The sequence below is a fragment of the Diadema antillarum genome, unplaced genomic scaffold (genome assembly GCF_040938485.1).
Source record: "Diadema antillarum isolate AM-2024a unplaced genomic scaffold, OU_Dant_1.0 scf00000071, whole genome shotgun sequence".
Classification (NCBI taxonomy): Eukaryota; Metazoa; Echinodermata; class Echinoidea; order Diadematoida; family Diadematidae; genus Diadema; species Diadema antillarum.
This window is the reverse complement of record NW_027270960.1, coordinates 13,852,873-13,869,564: the sequence shown is the minus strand read 5'-3', so window position 1 is coordinate 13,869,564 and position 16,692 is coordinate 13,852,873. Positions and strand designations below refer to the sequence as shown.

Sequence of the window (16,692 nt, the reverse complement as noted above, 5' to 3'; positions counted from 1 at the left end):
TAAGAAAACATGAACATATTGATTCTGATCCTGACATGAACGTGATGTGCACACGTATATATCTCTGTCCTTAGTATAGCTGTACTTCACTATTGAGAATTTAACCACTCTCAGAATTGTCAAAAAAAAAATTAGGCTTGCTAGATATATGGCGTATACAGTACATCATTCATATTGTATTTAACTCCTAATTGGTAGTCAGTTACAATGAGGTAAAGGCAGGTTGCTGTCAATATGCTTCTGATATCTGTCGCATTTCTGATTCCTGATTTGGTACATGTACGTGCTGCAGGACCTGTGGCACTGATCCAGTTCTTCATCTGGTGTCGGGGCAGCGTGGACCTCGCCCTCCAGTTGCAGCATGCAGTGGAGCACGCCCTCTGCGACACGCTGACCGAATACTACGTCCTCACCGCCCCCATGGCCCACATCCCGGGGGAGGATGCAAGGCCGAAGAGGGAACATGTGTCCTCCCCTCCGCCTTCACCCACTATAGGTAAGATATCCCCCCCCCCCCCCCCCCCCCAGGCAATATTTGTTATATTGTTCATGGTAGGCATTCCGGTATATTGCAAGGAAGGACCACATGTATATATATTGCCTGCTAATGTACTTCCTTTGCTTGGCACTCTAATAAATGATTTAAGTATAAATGTCAATTATATTGACTGATACATATCCCCAAGTAATGCAAGAAAATATTATATGTATGTTGGGTAGGATGATATTCTGAACACCTTCTTGAAAAGAGACCATGAAATATAATGAACATCATAGTTTCACTAGACATACAATGTATTTTGTGTTATATAGATGTTGTAAAAATTTCATCACATCAAACATTGCACATGAATGTTGTAGGTAAATCGCCTATTTGTTTGGGGAAAGGTGTGCAGGTCATGAGGCTAAAACTTGAGAAAAAAGCTCAAGCATTCCATATAATATTTTTCATATTCAGTTTGTATTATATTATTGCAGTATGCTAGTGAATTTCATGAACAAAGATTTGGCTGAATCTGAGAAAGATCAAAGTCAAAGTCTGATATTCTGTAGTTCGATTGTATCAATGCAAGTATATGTTTTTGATGTCATTTCATTGAATTGACATGTTCTACTTTTATAGGCCTAGTTTCAGGTGGAATTGTTGGACAATCTCAGAAAACAAGAGCAAACTTAAGTTTAAATGTACGGCTTGAATCAGCTACTAATGGCATAGTACAGGAAGATTATCAGTTGATATTCTGATGTCAGTAGTTTTGACACCTCTTGTTCACCCAGGTCTGTTTTTTTTTTAATTCAAGCTGACTTAAAGTTTTGTGCTTATGTTTTTATATGTGACATCCATAACCACTCTTTCAAGTTCATGTGGAACCAGGGAAATATGCATTGGCTGACCCCAGAAAGAGACCAACCTCTTCTCCAGTTGGTATGAAGGTGAGATTCGTGTCTACCATCCATATTTTACTCTCTAGAGTTTCCAAACAATGCTCCTCATGTAAATATCATGACAGTATTAAAGAGTACCAGGAAAAGGTGTTTATGTGAATAATGGGGAACAGATGGAATGTACCATTAGCTACTAACAATTTGCAATAATCAAATGAATACTTTTAGCATAATGAAATGTTATAGTCTATGTGAATTATCTGTTGTGGAATACTAACTCGCAAATCACGACACAAACATTTGACAAACCATAATGCATTCAGTTGCAAATAATATCAGTGCTATTGAAACTCCAAAGCGCCTGCAGCAGCAAAGTCGGATTAAAGAGTTTTTATAACCGATCAAGAGCATTTCACAGCTTTGGTCTGTGCAACGACAAAATGACACAATGACCACTATGTCAGTTATGCCCTTCTTGTGTGGTGATGACATGATACACTTTAAGTTCATTGCCTGTAAGTTTCAAATAGAGGTTGTAAAGAACCTGCCAGGTTAGTGGAGGTAATGGGACAAAGTAGTCTTAATTCAGACTGTGAGCCAAATCACTGCTAAATTGATTAGGTACTGTATAAGCTGTTATTTTCGCGAGGGTTTAATTTTCGCGAATTTCGCGAATCACAGTTGGACCGTGAATTTAACAACACGCGAAACTGTCACCATATGCTCAGGTAGTAGTGCGCTTATGTAGGCCTCTGTGTCGATTCGCGAAAACAACATCTCGCAAAAATGTCCGTGACCTCCTCATTCGCGGAAATATCTGTGTATATATCTTTTGGTCTTTGATGAAGCTCTTCAGAAAATGTCATCACAGTCTGTCAGTAATGTTTTCTGCAACATTTGCTTTGCAGTAGACAGACAAATTATACAAAGTAATGAGCGTGTGCATTGAAAAATGCACATAAACACAGGATGATATGGTGAAATAAAATGGCTAGAAAATAACCTTGAAATGATTTTTTTTAAAAAGATAATGACCTACACAAAGCAGTGGTAGAAATGACATAATAGTCATGTTGATTCTCTGCAGGCAGATGCTGACTCACAAAAATTTGAATAGAATATCCACTCAAGAGAAATGGAAAAGAGTGAGGTTGACTAACAAATAAAAGTGAGGATATGCATGCAAACAAAACAAATTTCCAGAAACGGACAATAAAATTGAATTGAATTGAATTGAATTGAAATAAATAACGGAAAGGCAAAACCTTATTTTTGGTAAAGTAGGTAGTTTTGTGTAATACCATTTCCTTGATACTTTTCTTTTTTTGCTATGAGGGGGAAGTTGATGGAAGTGAGGTAGTGGGAATAGAATGCTACAAATGCTACAAAATGTTTTGCACACATCTCACAGACATTTAGATTTTCTTGCTGAATAACCCAAGGCTTGATATTTCAGTTGCCAAGTTTGCTCTTGGTAAATAGCAAAAATGCCGCCTCATTAAGCAGCATAAACTTGTTTTTGCTGGCTACATTACAACGTCGGGTGCCCGTGCATTGGCCGCTAACGCAATACAAATTGTATTGCGCTAGCGGCCAATGCACGGGCACCCGACGACAAGTCCCAGAAGTAAACTGCACTCAGCACTAGACTTGGGCTCCAAGGCAACCTCATCCTTCTTGGTGATGAAGATATATATCTTGCACACTTCACTTTCACAGTTCTGATTCATTCCTTGGGTCAAAAACTATTTGATGTGATGTGCAGTGATTGCTAAAATTATAAAGAAATTTTGAGTATTGTTTTATCTTCTCTGGTGTGAATTTTGTTCGAATATTTTCCTGTTCATTTTTTTCTTTTTTTTTTGTGAGTGGTTGAGTTATAAAACATGCATGAGGGTTGGGGGATAACAAAGATTAATGTGAGGGATTTTGAGAATCTTGAATTATTGTGTTGTTGTTTTTTTTTTTCAAAGTGAGAAAGGAGAAAGTCTGTAAAAAGAGACAAAAAGACTTTGATGAGACTTTGACTTGCTTTGTTCTATATTTCATTAAAGCATAAATCTTCATTACCAAGTACATTTCATATTCATGATAGGACATACCTTATGTTGATACAAACTGAGAAGCAGCTTATTATATTTTACATGTAGTTATTTTTTTTTTGTTAGCATGTATATATTACATAAAATGTCAGTATACTAACAACACAAGATATCAGTATTAGAGATTAGAGACAACATATCACAAATTCCTCTCCCCTTCCCGGTGTGCATATCCATGTTACTGTGAGAAATCGTGCTTATTCAATTGTCTATGATTAATTCTTTTGAGCTGCAGTGTATAGAAATATCTGTAACCTCTGTATTGTTCTCTACTAGTTGAACCTAACCCAGTTATTACATAATGTACCTACACATAGTTTACCCTTTAAGTGGTTTGCACATATAATATCAGTAGTGTTATGCATTGTTACAGTTTAGTTTTAGCTGTGTTTCCTATTTGATTGAACTGGTGACCTTCAATTATATGATAATACCTTATACCTCTGTGCCACTGTAGGAAAAGTCATGTACAATATATCTGCACGAGTACATGTAGATATTACGATGTAGATTGTCGAAATACGTGTAAGCATGTAGCTTTCTGGTCCCCATTTCCTCTCCAAGTACATGTAGCATACTGTGAAGCATTTCTGTTATTGTTTTGAATGAAGAAGTTGGAGGGTATGATATAATTTGAATCAAGTTTGAAAATGAAAGCCGTCTCCAAACTACCGTATGACAACAATAACACTTTTAATAGACCATCACAGATGGTACATTGTACATGTATCTTATGGCCAAACCTATTAAACTTGGCCAGTCAGTCTGGTGACCCAGGAAAAGTAGAAGGCACATTTAGCCATACTAGGAATGCTGAGGGATGTGTAGGTGAAATGTTCCTTAATTTATCTTGTCTTTCTACATGACTTTGCTTTTCTGTAGCTTCATTTTTTTTTGCAAGTAACTCAAGATTATCAGAAAAGAAATGCTCAACGAGCTTGTTCTACATGCTTATTCCAAATAGCCATCAATCCTTTGCTGTATTGCATGTGAATGATCATATGCCTACAGTCCAAATATGTACAGCATCATTTTATAAACAGAATGTTGTTTTCACTATTTTTTTTCATCCCAGTATTTTCAATGATGTTACCATGGTTACAATTGCAGAAATTTGACCTTGCTAGCATCCATGACATTTCCTCTTAGAGGGCAATGCACTTTGAAAATGAATTATGCCAGTTATAACCTCACTCTAGTTCATAACACTAGTTTGCGTCGCTGTAACTGCTTCAATATTTTGCTCCTCAGAAACTGCCTTTAATTGTATAAAGGGTTTGTTGGTTTCCAGTTTTGTTTGAAAGTTGCATGTCCTTTTGAAAAAAGTTGAATGATTTAGTTTTGTTTGATGGTTTCCATCATGTATAAAGAAAAGAGAAAGGAATGAATCTGTTTAAGACATGCTTTTCAGCATCATTATGATCCGTTCTTTTCTTTAAACTGCAGAGCTTTCTTGGCACACACTCTACATCTGCATCAAACTATGTTGTGTAGTCATGATATTGTTATACTAAAGCTTTAAGCTAGAATCTGCACGTTTTAGTTATGACAATGATTTTTAGCATTTACTTTGAATTGCAGACACATCAACATTTCATTTGGTCCATCTAGCACAAGAGGCTTTGCAAAATGCTTAACTTTTACTTCTTTAAGCACATCCTTTTTGCCTGTTTTGTCGGCCGACAAAGTAATTGAGTCAATATGCAGGAAAATCGTATGAACGAACTGAAAAGTTGCCTCCTGAAAATTAAGAATTTAAGCAGCAAGTCGTAATTAGATGGTAGAAACATGTTTTTGTTCTAATATTGTTGTTGTTGTTTTTTCATTGCATGAAGTAGGGCTGGGTTCATGGCCCGATAGACATACAGCTGTACACATGTACTGTGAAAATCACTATCATACAAGTGTATGTTTAAAGATAATAAAGTTTTGGTACTTGTACCTCAAAAGTTTCCCTGAGTTTCCTTGTCTTAGTTTGTGTTTCAGGTTAAAGTACCTTTCATATAACTAACACTGTGAGACTTACTCGCCCCAAAGTGCTCTCATGTCTTGGTAATCATGCGATAATGGTTTCGTACAATACGTTTATATTGATTCTCGCAATACCGCGTCGAGTCAAACTAACGGCTTGTTCGAATTTTTCAGAGCCCGCTCTGCTCTGTAACGAAACCATTATTGCATGATTACTAAGACATGAGAGCACTTTGGGGCGAGTAAGTCTCACAGTGTTAGTTATATGAAAGGTACTTTAACCTGAAACACAAACTAAGACAAGGAAACTCAGGGAAACTTGAGGTACCAAAACTCGATATTATCTTTAATGTGTAGGACAGTGGTAGAGTGAAAGAGATAAAAACACACAAGTGTATGGTAGGGCAGTAGTGCATTATTATACATGTGTCTTCGTGTGAGGATGAATGTAGTTGTTGTTGTTGAGAAGGCTGTGATGTTCTCGCCTGGCACCAGAAGCTGTGCTGTATGATGAGATGGAACGGACTGGCCATCATGTACGATCACCATGCATATTATACACGTCCCGTCTTAACCAATTTTTCCATGACTGCTCGTTAACCGCTTAATTTGCAGCGCTCCATGTCAGTCGGAGAGAGCCCCCAGTTCTTCAGCACTGATATAAAGCTGCTGCTGAAGAGAATACAGAAGGTAGACACAGAGTGCCGATCATTCGCAAGAGACTCTTTTTTTTTTCCTCTGGTGGTGTTGCATTCCATTTTGTTTGTTTCTCTATATTATTATATGGAAAGATGTGATTTTTTTTGGCCTGATCGGGAAAGAAAAGTGGTATTGTCGTCGGCAGTAGCAGAGTACTTTTGGAACAAACTCTGCTCAGATACTGCGCAAGTACATGTACTTGAAATGATATCCATATGACGCATCTTGATAATTTCAAATATATCAAAGCTTGTGTTTACGATGCATTCATGAATAAACTGTATCTAACAGTTAAGCATTGCCCATATACACATATTGCTCTCTTTAAAAAAATTTCGAAAAAAGATTGAATAGATATCCAACTTGCTGGTTTTACAGTTTTTTTCTGTATCACCAAAGCGAAGTATGTTGAGCTCTACAGTGGTTGACAATTGATATTGTAGCTTCAAAGTGACAAAATTTGTCCAGATGTGGAGCAGTGTCTCTTTAACAAACTCTTTTTCTGATCGTAAATTTCAAGATGACAATACCATTTTTTTTCCCCTCTGAGCATACACATGTATAGCAACTTGTAGTCTGCGCTTCAGCCTGCATGTGCCACAAATAACTCACATTAACGCTTCGACAAGATCAGCCATGTTACGTGCAATTAATCGCAACTCATATCAGCATTGCAGCCACTCACCGCTTTGGAGCAAAGATTTTTAAATTTCTTTCTTATTTTGAGAGTAAATGAGAACATTTCAGAGTACAACTTCTGGAGGATTTCTGAAAGCAGAACATTTCATGCACAACACTTGTCATGGAATGAAATTAATGTCAAGGTGTTCTCTTTACAGCTACAGCAATGTATATGTGACAAAATGTATTCCAAGAAAAACATTTTGAAATTTGTTTAGAAATGACTGATGCTGAATGTTATTGTTGTTGTTTTTTTTTTAATAATGTGGAATGAATAAACAAAGTGTAGGGTACTAGGGGTATTTAGGGTCTTAAAGGACAAGTCAACCTTCATAAACATTTTAGGATTGAGTGAATGCAGCAATATCAGTAGAACACATTGTGGAAAGTTTGAGGAAATTCAGACAATCCATTGAAAAGTTTCACATTTTTGAAGTTTCTGCACAGTCACTGCTGGATGAGAAGACTACTACAGTGTATGATGTCACATGCGTGAAACGATATAGGGAAAACATAAAGAGAATTCCACAAAACTTCATGTTTTGAAAAAAGTACTCATTCCCTCAACTCGCTACTGACATATGTTAAGGGTAATATTATTCCTCCTGCCTTCTGAAAGAGGCAAGTCATGTGCTCTATTATTATGCGAGAAATGTGAAAATATGTTGACTTTTCTTTATACAATGTACTTTCCTTAATATACTGTGTACCGTTCTACACATGTGACATCACAAGCTGTAGTAGTCTTCTCATACAGCGATGGCGGCACTGAAACTTCAAGACTTCATAACTATTGAACAGATTGTCCAATCTTCCTCAAACTTTCACTGATGTGTTCTACTAATATTGTTGCATTCACTCAATCCACATGTATATGAAGGTGCACTCGTTCTTTGAATGGAATCACAATAGTTGGTCTGATGTTGCTCAAAACCAAATCAAACAAATAACCTTGTCCGGAGTCATGTCATGTGGGATGATTATTATTACACTTGTATGCTATTTGTGGCAATAATAATAGAATTTGGGGAATGAATTAACTAACCACCTGTGAGGTGATGTGAATTTAACTTTTTATTATTGATGACATCTTAGGGGGTAACCTAATCATCCCTATGTCTCGAAATTCTTGATGCCAAAATTTTAGAATCTTCCAAGGTTGCCTTGAGGGTTTTTAGTGTTTTCAACTTCCCTTCATTTGTGTGGGGCAAATGTTTGTGTGCTGCTATTGTGATTTGTAGTATTTATAACAATAGATGTATGACTTCAATGAAGGATGGGATGTTAAAAGATACACAGTGTATATAAACAAGGCTCAACATTTTGGGTGGCATGGTGGCCCGGGGCCACTAAAAATTGATGTGGGGCCACCAAATTTCCAAGTATGTTATCTCTTGGTCGCGTGATCGGGTAAATAGAATTCAAAATAGATTGATATGTTCCTTTTATTGTGGGCCAATCCATTTTTTTCTTTTTTGGACCACCTAAATTTGAAATTTAAAGATGGAAGTGACATGAACTGACCGCCAGAGGAAAAAGTTACTGCTGGACCCTGATACATACTTTTTTTCTCTCTTTCACTTGCTACAGCTTGTACTTGCTCAGTCAAGCAATTTGTCAAGAGTAGAGAATAGTTTAAGGGAAAATGTCCTTTGCACTTTTATATGCCTAACAATGGGTTCTAGTTGGTACAGTGAAGGTATGTGGGCTAGAAGCACTTTAGTGGGCACTGGAAACAATTTGTACTGTGATATGATATCCTGTGGTACATGGGGTATCTGCGCTATTCTGCATTATAATCAAACATACGATCAGCATACGCCTTTGTTTTCTACTTTTACTGTAACCTCTGGCGAATCAATTGTGCATTATTGTAGGCTGTTTTCTCTTGATTTGTTGCATTTATACGTTACAAGAATCAATGAATAGCAAAGTGACTAAAAAGATTACAGCAAATATCTGTTCGGGCGAAGATAATGTTTAATATCTAACTTCTTTTTTATGTGCCATGCTTTGCACATTTGTGGTCTTCTTGATATTTGTGTATGTATATTGTACAGGGAATATACAACTTGTGCAATGTGTGTGCTAATCCCATTTACATGAAGGTAATGGTGTTGGTATCAGGAAATCAGTCTGTGGATGATACCAAAAGCGTCTTACGTGAAAATGTTAAGCTTATCAGCCAAACCTAATTGCATAACAGTAGTAAATAATTACATTTTTTTCTTGCATTTGTGGTAGTGTGTTCTTTTTGGTACTTGAACAGATTTGTGTATACATATTTGTGAATTGCTGAGAACACTGTTGTCCCACTTTAAAGCTTGTGTGTTCTATTGTTCCCAGTAGATGCTTCGAAATTAATTCATTGAAAACCTGAATGCCAACAAATTGAAAGTATTCAAAATTACGTGCCAGAAATTTTCAGTCACAGGATTGTGTGTAACATCTTCTGTCTTTAATGTGTGCTTGATTGATGGAAGCTGATGAGGGTACAATTTTATGTGTCCTTATTAAACAGACACCACTAAATTCAGTTTTTGTTCGTATGTTGCTTGGAATGTGATCAAAGCAAATCAAAATCTTAGCTCAAGTACAAAACGTACAACAGCTGTGCATAGTATCATATGATACAATGTCTATTCTATCAGCTGCTGCAGTTTAGGATTTTATTCTTGTAGTTTTGCCATTTTCAGGTGTGTGTGATGTAAAGTACTTGTGTATTCTGGTGATGTTCTTTGTATAGGGTAACAAATCATGTTTGTTTTTCTGTACTTATGAATAAGTGAGGAGCAGCTATACACATTATATTTTTTTTTTTCTGGAATGGCACCCATTGCTTGAAAAATTGCAAATTGTGCAGAGTTCTTCCAACTTGATAGCAAAGACTATCATTTTGTTAACTTTAATCCCTCGCTTGTGGGGTTTTGGTGCATAGAATATGTAACTCTAATAATGTGATTAACTGATTATTATGAGCTCTACATGTATGTCCCTTTAAGGATTAGAACGTGGAAACAGAAAGCATGTAAGATTTGCCACTTGACGCTGTGATCTCTTCCATGTGAACTAATTGGTTTGTGGATGGCATACATTTGTAACAAAGTGGAATGTGTTTTATTTTTGATGTCACAATGTTTTTGAAGGTGATACATCGGTGTATATCCCTATATACACGTACATGTATGTGTGTAAGGTGGAATATATTGTACATCCAACATATGTTCCATCTAATTCATTTATAGTGTATAAGGCAGTTGTGTTATGTGTGTGTTCAAGATGAGTTATATTCAGCATAAATTCAAAATATTTACAGTTGTATGATCACATGCAAGAATGTTACATGGTATTGATCACTAAGCAAATTGGCAAGACTCAATACTTTAAAGGGATTATATGAACAGATACATGTACATGTATGTTTATTAGATATTTTGTGAATATTTTTAATGTGAACAAATACCATGTGCATGTATATCATGCTTATTCAGTGGTATCTTTGTAGATTTAGAATGCCTTAATAGTGACATTAATTTCCATCTACAATTCTGAGGTTAAAGATGAATCATATTGTAGGCACTTTTGGTGCAACTGAATGAAATTTGTGTTGTGATAGAAATATTCTGTGCCACTTGTTTGGATGTATTGTTGGCTGGGTTGGGTTTTTGTTTTTGTTTTTGTTTTTGTTTTGTTTTTTACTTTAAAAAACCCTTACACGTTTAAAAATTCAGCTCCACTAACTGCCTTTTGAAAGTTTTCATCACCACACACTAATTGCATGCTTTCATGGTTCTGCCCACTCATAGCGCTGCAGTGCATGAAATAATCCAAGCAAATTTTGAATGACGGTCACGATCTCTCTTTGCTCTTTGATTCGTTCTCAAAGGATCACTATAATGTCATACATTATATGTTTTCTTTCCTGCCTGAGTGTAAAGTTTGCAGTCGCCGGCACTTCTTCATCTTCAGCAATTCTCTCCACGTTTTTGTTTCGTACCTTTTAATTTTTCCACTCTTCAGTCTGTCCATTAAAAGATGTTATCTTTATTTTCATCATTTGTATCACAATCCCCTTTTCAACAAGACAATGACCTTTACAGAGTCTGTCATGAACCAATATAGACTGAGGTGGTTCTTGACTCTCATTGATATTTTCATAAAGTAACTATATTCCGGAAAATGATGGATTTTTTTTTCCTGCAGACAAGACAAGACACATGTACATTTGTACCTCCTACACACTTGAATAACATTGTGTATGGCCGTTTCTTGCCTGTTTAAAAAAAAAATGTAATTGGGCAGTGCATTTAACAGGCATCAAAGTTAGGAGCCCCTCTTTTTGTGGCAGTCCCTTGCTGTGTGAAAAAAAAGGGAAAAAAGAAAGCAGCATGTGGCAAACTGGGCGGTAACTATCAAAGCACTTGTGTTTGTCATGGACATTATTATAATGTCATTAATGGATGATTGTATCTTGTCTATTGGAAAGTAGGAACGAGAATTTTTGTTTTTATCGCCCCTTTTATTTTACAAACATACAGTAGGCTTCTCCAACTTAAAGGCAGTTACTCTTTAACATTTAAAACAATCTGATATTAAGGCCATTTAACTGTATTTTCAGTAAATTTCTTCTTTCTCTTGGCAATTTTGACTTACAATGTATGCCTTTTAACTTCTCTATAAATGTATTTGAAGGTTGAGTTGCATTTACTTGTTTGTTTGTTTGTTTTTGTTGCAAAGGCTCTGCTTGATGGAGAAAAAAGAAGAAAAACTTCTGAGGATGCATGTGGAATGGAAAATTGATTGTTTGTAACAAAGGGAAAAAAAGAAGAGAAAACTATGGAGGTTAAACAGCATTGTGAGTGTACAATTCACAGGGAAATATCGTAATTCTACTAACATGTTGTACTGTTTCTAACAAGAGTTTGTGCGTGTCATTATGACAAAATCTACAGCGTTCCCAGTCAGTTACCCCAGGCCTCATCGCCAGCGGTGGCAGCACGTCGTCTGGTGAGAGCACGCCCTCGGGACCCGTGGGACGAACCCGGCGACTGATTGGGGGGATTTCCCCACAACTGTCCCCTTCGACCTCTCGACCTCTGACCCCTACCAAGTCCAGGATAGCCAGGGAGTTGAGCTTTAAGGTACACCACCTCACTAGCAGTGCCATTACGTATGGTAGTAAAAGAAATCTCTACCTTGCATCTTAGGTCTGGAGTTACTGCCTTCTGCATCCACCAGTAGGACCCAGCTCTCATGGATTGTGCCCAGCTCTGTTGTCCCTTTTAGTGTGATGAGATGAGTAGGAAGAAATGTTCATGACGTGACTTCATCATAATATTGCATCTTCGCTTCACTAGTCCCACCTGTTATCTCAGCGGAAGATATTTCATGGATTTCATGATCTTTGAGCAGGTGTCTTCAAAGACAGTGACCAGTCCAGGAAGATACAACATACAGTTCATTGTTGTGTTAGACAGAAATTTCATTCATGATTTGATTTTTTTTTTTCTTGTCCCCTTTCCTCATGTGCCTTGCATCACAAGGAAATACTACATTCTGATCATTTTTTTAAAAAGTTCTTTTCTTTTAAGTTTGTGGCCAAAAGTTGTGAGTACTCTTCGACGATTTCTTTGTTTAACTGTGTAAATAACACTTATTTGTAGTTGCAGTATTTTGCATTAACCCGTGTAGCCTGTAGTTTGATATTTGTAGATATCTTTGCTGTGCAAGTAGTCCTGCTTTTAGATTTTGGTGTGTATGGGTTTTACTAATTGATTCTATTCGATGCCATTTTTCCTTGCAAAAGTGGTATTGTTGAATTGGTGGGATGTAGGTGCTTCCTATTCTTTTAATCAGGAATATCAATGCTACTTGTGTCTTGCATATTATTACATCCATTGAATGCGGTGATGGTTCGACACCTTTCAAATTTGATTCATATTATAATATTTATTATGTGGGTACATATATGCACACAAAATTAATACAGGGCTAGGGGGTTGTGATATTGCTTACAGGTAGATAATTGCTACATACATTGTACATGTACAATGTATGTGCTTGACTGTTTAGATCTGCATACGTAGGCTTTGCTTGCAGTTTGATCCCTGAAGATCATTTTGACTCTTTGGGATCACAGAAGAATGAGTTACTTATTGTTCCTTTACATACAACGCTTGTACAATACATATCTTAAATAACCTCTTCGCATGGTTTTTACTTCTTTCTGGTGATGTCTTCATTACTGGCTTAAGGAACATGGCCAAGAGGGAAGAACCAGCTGGCAGATTCAGGAGATGGATCGCCGTCTTGAGGAAGAGATGAGAGAGCGCCGCCAAGAGGCGGAAGAAGGAAAGGCTGGCACGCTTCATCCCACGTACTCAGGGCTGGCACTACGCTGGTTCCAGTTCCTAGCTGACTTGGGTAAGAGTAACTGTCCCATCAGAGGTTGAAGCTTTGCTCTTAAAGGGGATGGCGAGTAACTGATCAGTGGGAATCAGTGGGAATGCTGGGGGATGATTGTTCCAAGCCTTGCGGGATTTATTTAAGAGTACATTATATATCTATTGTTGTGTGAAAATCATTTGCTTCAGAATGGTCTCATATTCAAGTAATGTGCAGTTTAATGTACAGTTTAATGTACCATCAATGTACAGACATGCTAACCTGGAAGCATTGAACTGCACATTACTTGAATATGAGACCATTCTGAAGCAAATGATTTTCACCCAACAGTAGATATATAATGTACTCTTAAATAAATCCCACAAGGATTGGGACAATCATCACCCAACATTCCCACTGATTCCCACTGATCAGTTACTAGCCATCCCCTTTAATACCTACGTGTATCAAGGAATGATCTGTTACACTGTATTGTTCTCAACTTTATGGGGCCTTCATCATCGAATGGTGCTTCCACTGGACAAATGGGCTTTGTTTTTCTGGTCTAAAAATATGTACTGATACCAAACTTACTGTTAATAAAGAGGGATAGTTCAATCATTCCTGGTATATCAAACTACATGTACATTGTACTAGTAGTCATTGAATTCTTTGTAATGTTACATCAAAGTGGGTTTGTTTATCCCGGTATATCTTGACCAAGTTTTGTTGTTGATTTTTGTTTGTTTGTTTCTGGGAGGACACTTTGTTTCATGGGTAGTAACAGAATGACAATAGAACAGAATTTTTCATTGCAAGTCTAGCGCATATAAACATCGAGGTACTGCAATATTGAATATGTGTTTCCAAATGATTTGTGGGTTACACCAAGAATATGAGCAACAACATGTTCTTACCAGCTATTATGGTTGGGTGTTCATAATACCGGACACCTAACGTTTTGCTATCAATAGAAACGTGAAAAATCTCACAATTTGCCTGAAATTTTACTCACGTGTGGAGAAAATACTCCGGATTCACAAGCGCGCACTGAAAATGCGATCTGAGGGACGCGCTCGTAGATGGCGGCTTCGAACGCGTGGGGTGTCATTTTTTCCGCACTCAGTTGCTCTGCTCATTTTACCGACCACCCTGACAATACGTATAAAGAGCACTTAAATGCGTTTTTTCGACAGGCCGATGTTTTTTTTCTAGCCGTCATTTTTTCCCCAATAATATTTGAATATATTTTGAATCCTTCGATATTACTTTTGAAGGAGTGTTTGATGAATTTGACTTGATTTTCATTAGGAAACTTTTCATCGTAATTGAAATAAATTAGATGAGTCGGTTTGTTTTTTCACATTCATTTCTCGTTTCTGCATCAACTCGTACGGTCGTAGCGGGCGACAAAATGTTTATGTCATGTGTATGTGTAACGTGTGTGCACGATCGTACAAGCAGCGGTGACAATTTTGCGGTCAAAATCGTCAAATTTATTACGGAAGGATACTCTACATCTAACAACGAGTCAGCAAAGGTAGGCCTAGTTATATGTAGTTACACGATAAACCTTATTCGATTTTGCTAAATTTCGGTAATTTAGAGGGAATACTTAGTTGTTTTCGCCACATTTTACTCGGTAGCGTAGCCCAGTGAAGAATCGAACACCGTTGCGCGTAGTCCCATGCGTACATTTTCTTTCTGTACGCGCAATGACATTATAATGCGCGGTCGGTCGTTATGGACCCGGTCGGTGGGTTGAACATCTACCATACTGTGTTGCATGTGGTTTAAAAAAAAATTAGATGATTTGTCAAAATCATGTGAACTTTTGATACAAGTGTAGTTTTCTTTGATACCTAGCTTGGAACTTTGTGCATGCATTTGAATGACATTGTACTATACAAGCCAGCATTTATGTACAAACTACAGTATGTTATTTTGTTTGACTGAAATAAAAAGGCGCACTAAATATCGACATGGGATTTCATTATCAGTTGGCTCTTTTTTGCATCGTTCAGACACTCCATCGGTCAGTCTGCTGACCGGCACCCTGTCCAGACAATTCAGCCTGGAGGTCTTTCTGCAGGAGTTTCTGGACAAGCTGGGAAAGATCAGCACAGATTTTGTCCACAAGCTCTACCAGGCTGACGGGGAGACTTTCAAGTCCTTTACCCTACCACCTACTAAGGTACACATTGTATTTTGGAAGAGAGTGTCTTAAGTTCATAAGCTTCCCCTATTTAAACACATCTGCATGGCTAATGGCAGTGTGCCATAATGTTAACATTATCACCCCGTATCTTTCTATAAGTGGGGGAAAGGAATTACCATTTGTATGTATTTCTCAATTCATACGGACCACAACGATTCTGTTAATTCACAAAATCCTTTTTGCACTGCTTGATCTTTATGAAAGAGACGATTATGCACAAATCACTTGAACTGTGAAAGGCTTTTTTATCATAGTTACATGACATCACTATTGAGGGACTGGGGGAAGGAGGTCTGGATATACATTTGTATATTGCTTTGGTATGTGATGGGGGGGGGGGGGGGGGGGAGGGGAGAGGAGAGGGTTGCATCCATACATGTATATACATGTACAGTATAATTGACATCAGGAAAGTGTATACTGGCACTTTTCTCAGGCAGAACTGATAGCACATTTGTAATTCACATGTTATACATTGTCACAAAGAATTCTAGTACTTGCATGTGTAAAATGTGTTACATTCTCTTTTTATTTGTTGTATGTACAATGTATGTGTGTGTGTGTTTCACCTGAAAAGCGAGTAGTACAGATAAAATGATTTAAATGTCATTCCTTGTTTAGTGATGTTATTCATATGTGCAAGTGCTCATATATTGAACTGTGTGTGTTCATACAATGTAGGATGTTAGGAGAATGATCAGTAACTTACATCCATCCATATGAAAATATGCCCCATATTTCTGAACAGAGGCAAGAATCAGAGACTTCAAAATCCAGCCTCCATTTACCTGGCAGTGAGCAGACCTTCGTGCTGATTGGCCGGAATGTCCAGCAGTGGCGCTACAGCGTGAATGCAAACCCACTGGATGATGTCGTTCAGCCCCCGAACCTCACCAATCCAAAAAGTAAGACATTCTTATAAGGGAGCTTCCTTCATTGGCCAAAACAAACAGGAGAACCTTTGAATTTTTTAAAACCAAGTCAATCAAAGCCATAGATTACCAGGTGAGGTCCGTCAATATTGAGAAATATCAGTTGGTGTGAATTTCTTGAAGTCATATCTTCTTGGTGTCAAGAAGAGTCCTCAAGCCGTCTTGGAATTAAGACTGTAACATTGTTGTCACTGAAGCTTTTATCTATTTGGGTCACAATTGCTGCAGTTTGTATTTTGTTAGTACATATGTACCTTCTTTATTGACCATGTTATTTTTAGTTACACTACATTCCTTCTACATGTCCTCATCAGAATCA

At 37.3% G+C, this 16,692-nt stretch overlaps 1 protein-coding gene across 1 annotated transcript in view; it reads left to right on the top strand.

Annotated features, from left to right (window-relative positions):
• The window catches only part of LOC139716862 (KICSTOR complex protein SZT2-like), a 108,826-nt gene that overhangs the window by 55,360 nt on the left and 36,774 nt on the right, over window positions 1-16,692 (top strand). The window contains exons 50-56 of the mRNA XM_071628391.1: window positions 293-496; window positions 1,361-1,434; window positions 6,075-6,149; window positions 11,792-11,980; window positions 13,094-13,262; window positions 15,248-15,417; window positions 16,190-16,346. Of these exons, the coding sequence (XP_071484492.1) occupies window positions 293-496; window positions 1,361-1,434; window positions 6,075-6,149; window positions 11,792-11,980; window positions 13,094-13,262; window positions 15,248-15,417; window positions 16,190-16,346 (1,038 nt within the window). The remainder of the gene's footprint in view (window positions 1-292; window positions 497-1,360; window positions 1,435-6,074; window positions 6,150-11,791; window positions 11,981-13,093; window positions 13,263-15,247; window positions 15,418-16,189; window positions 16,347-16,692) is intronic.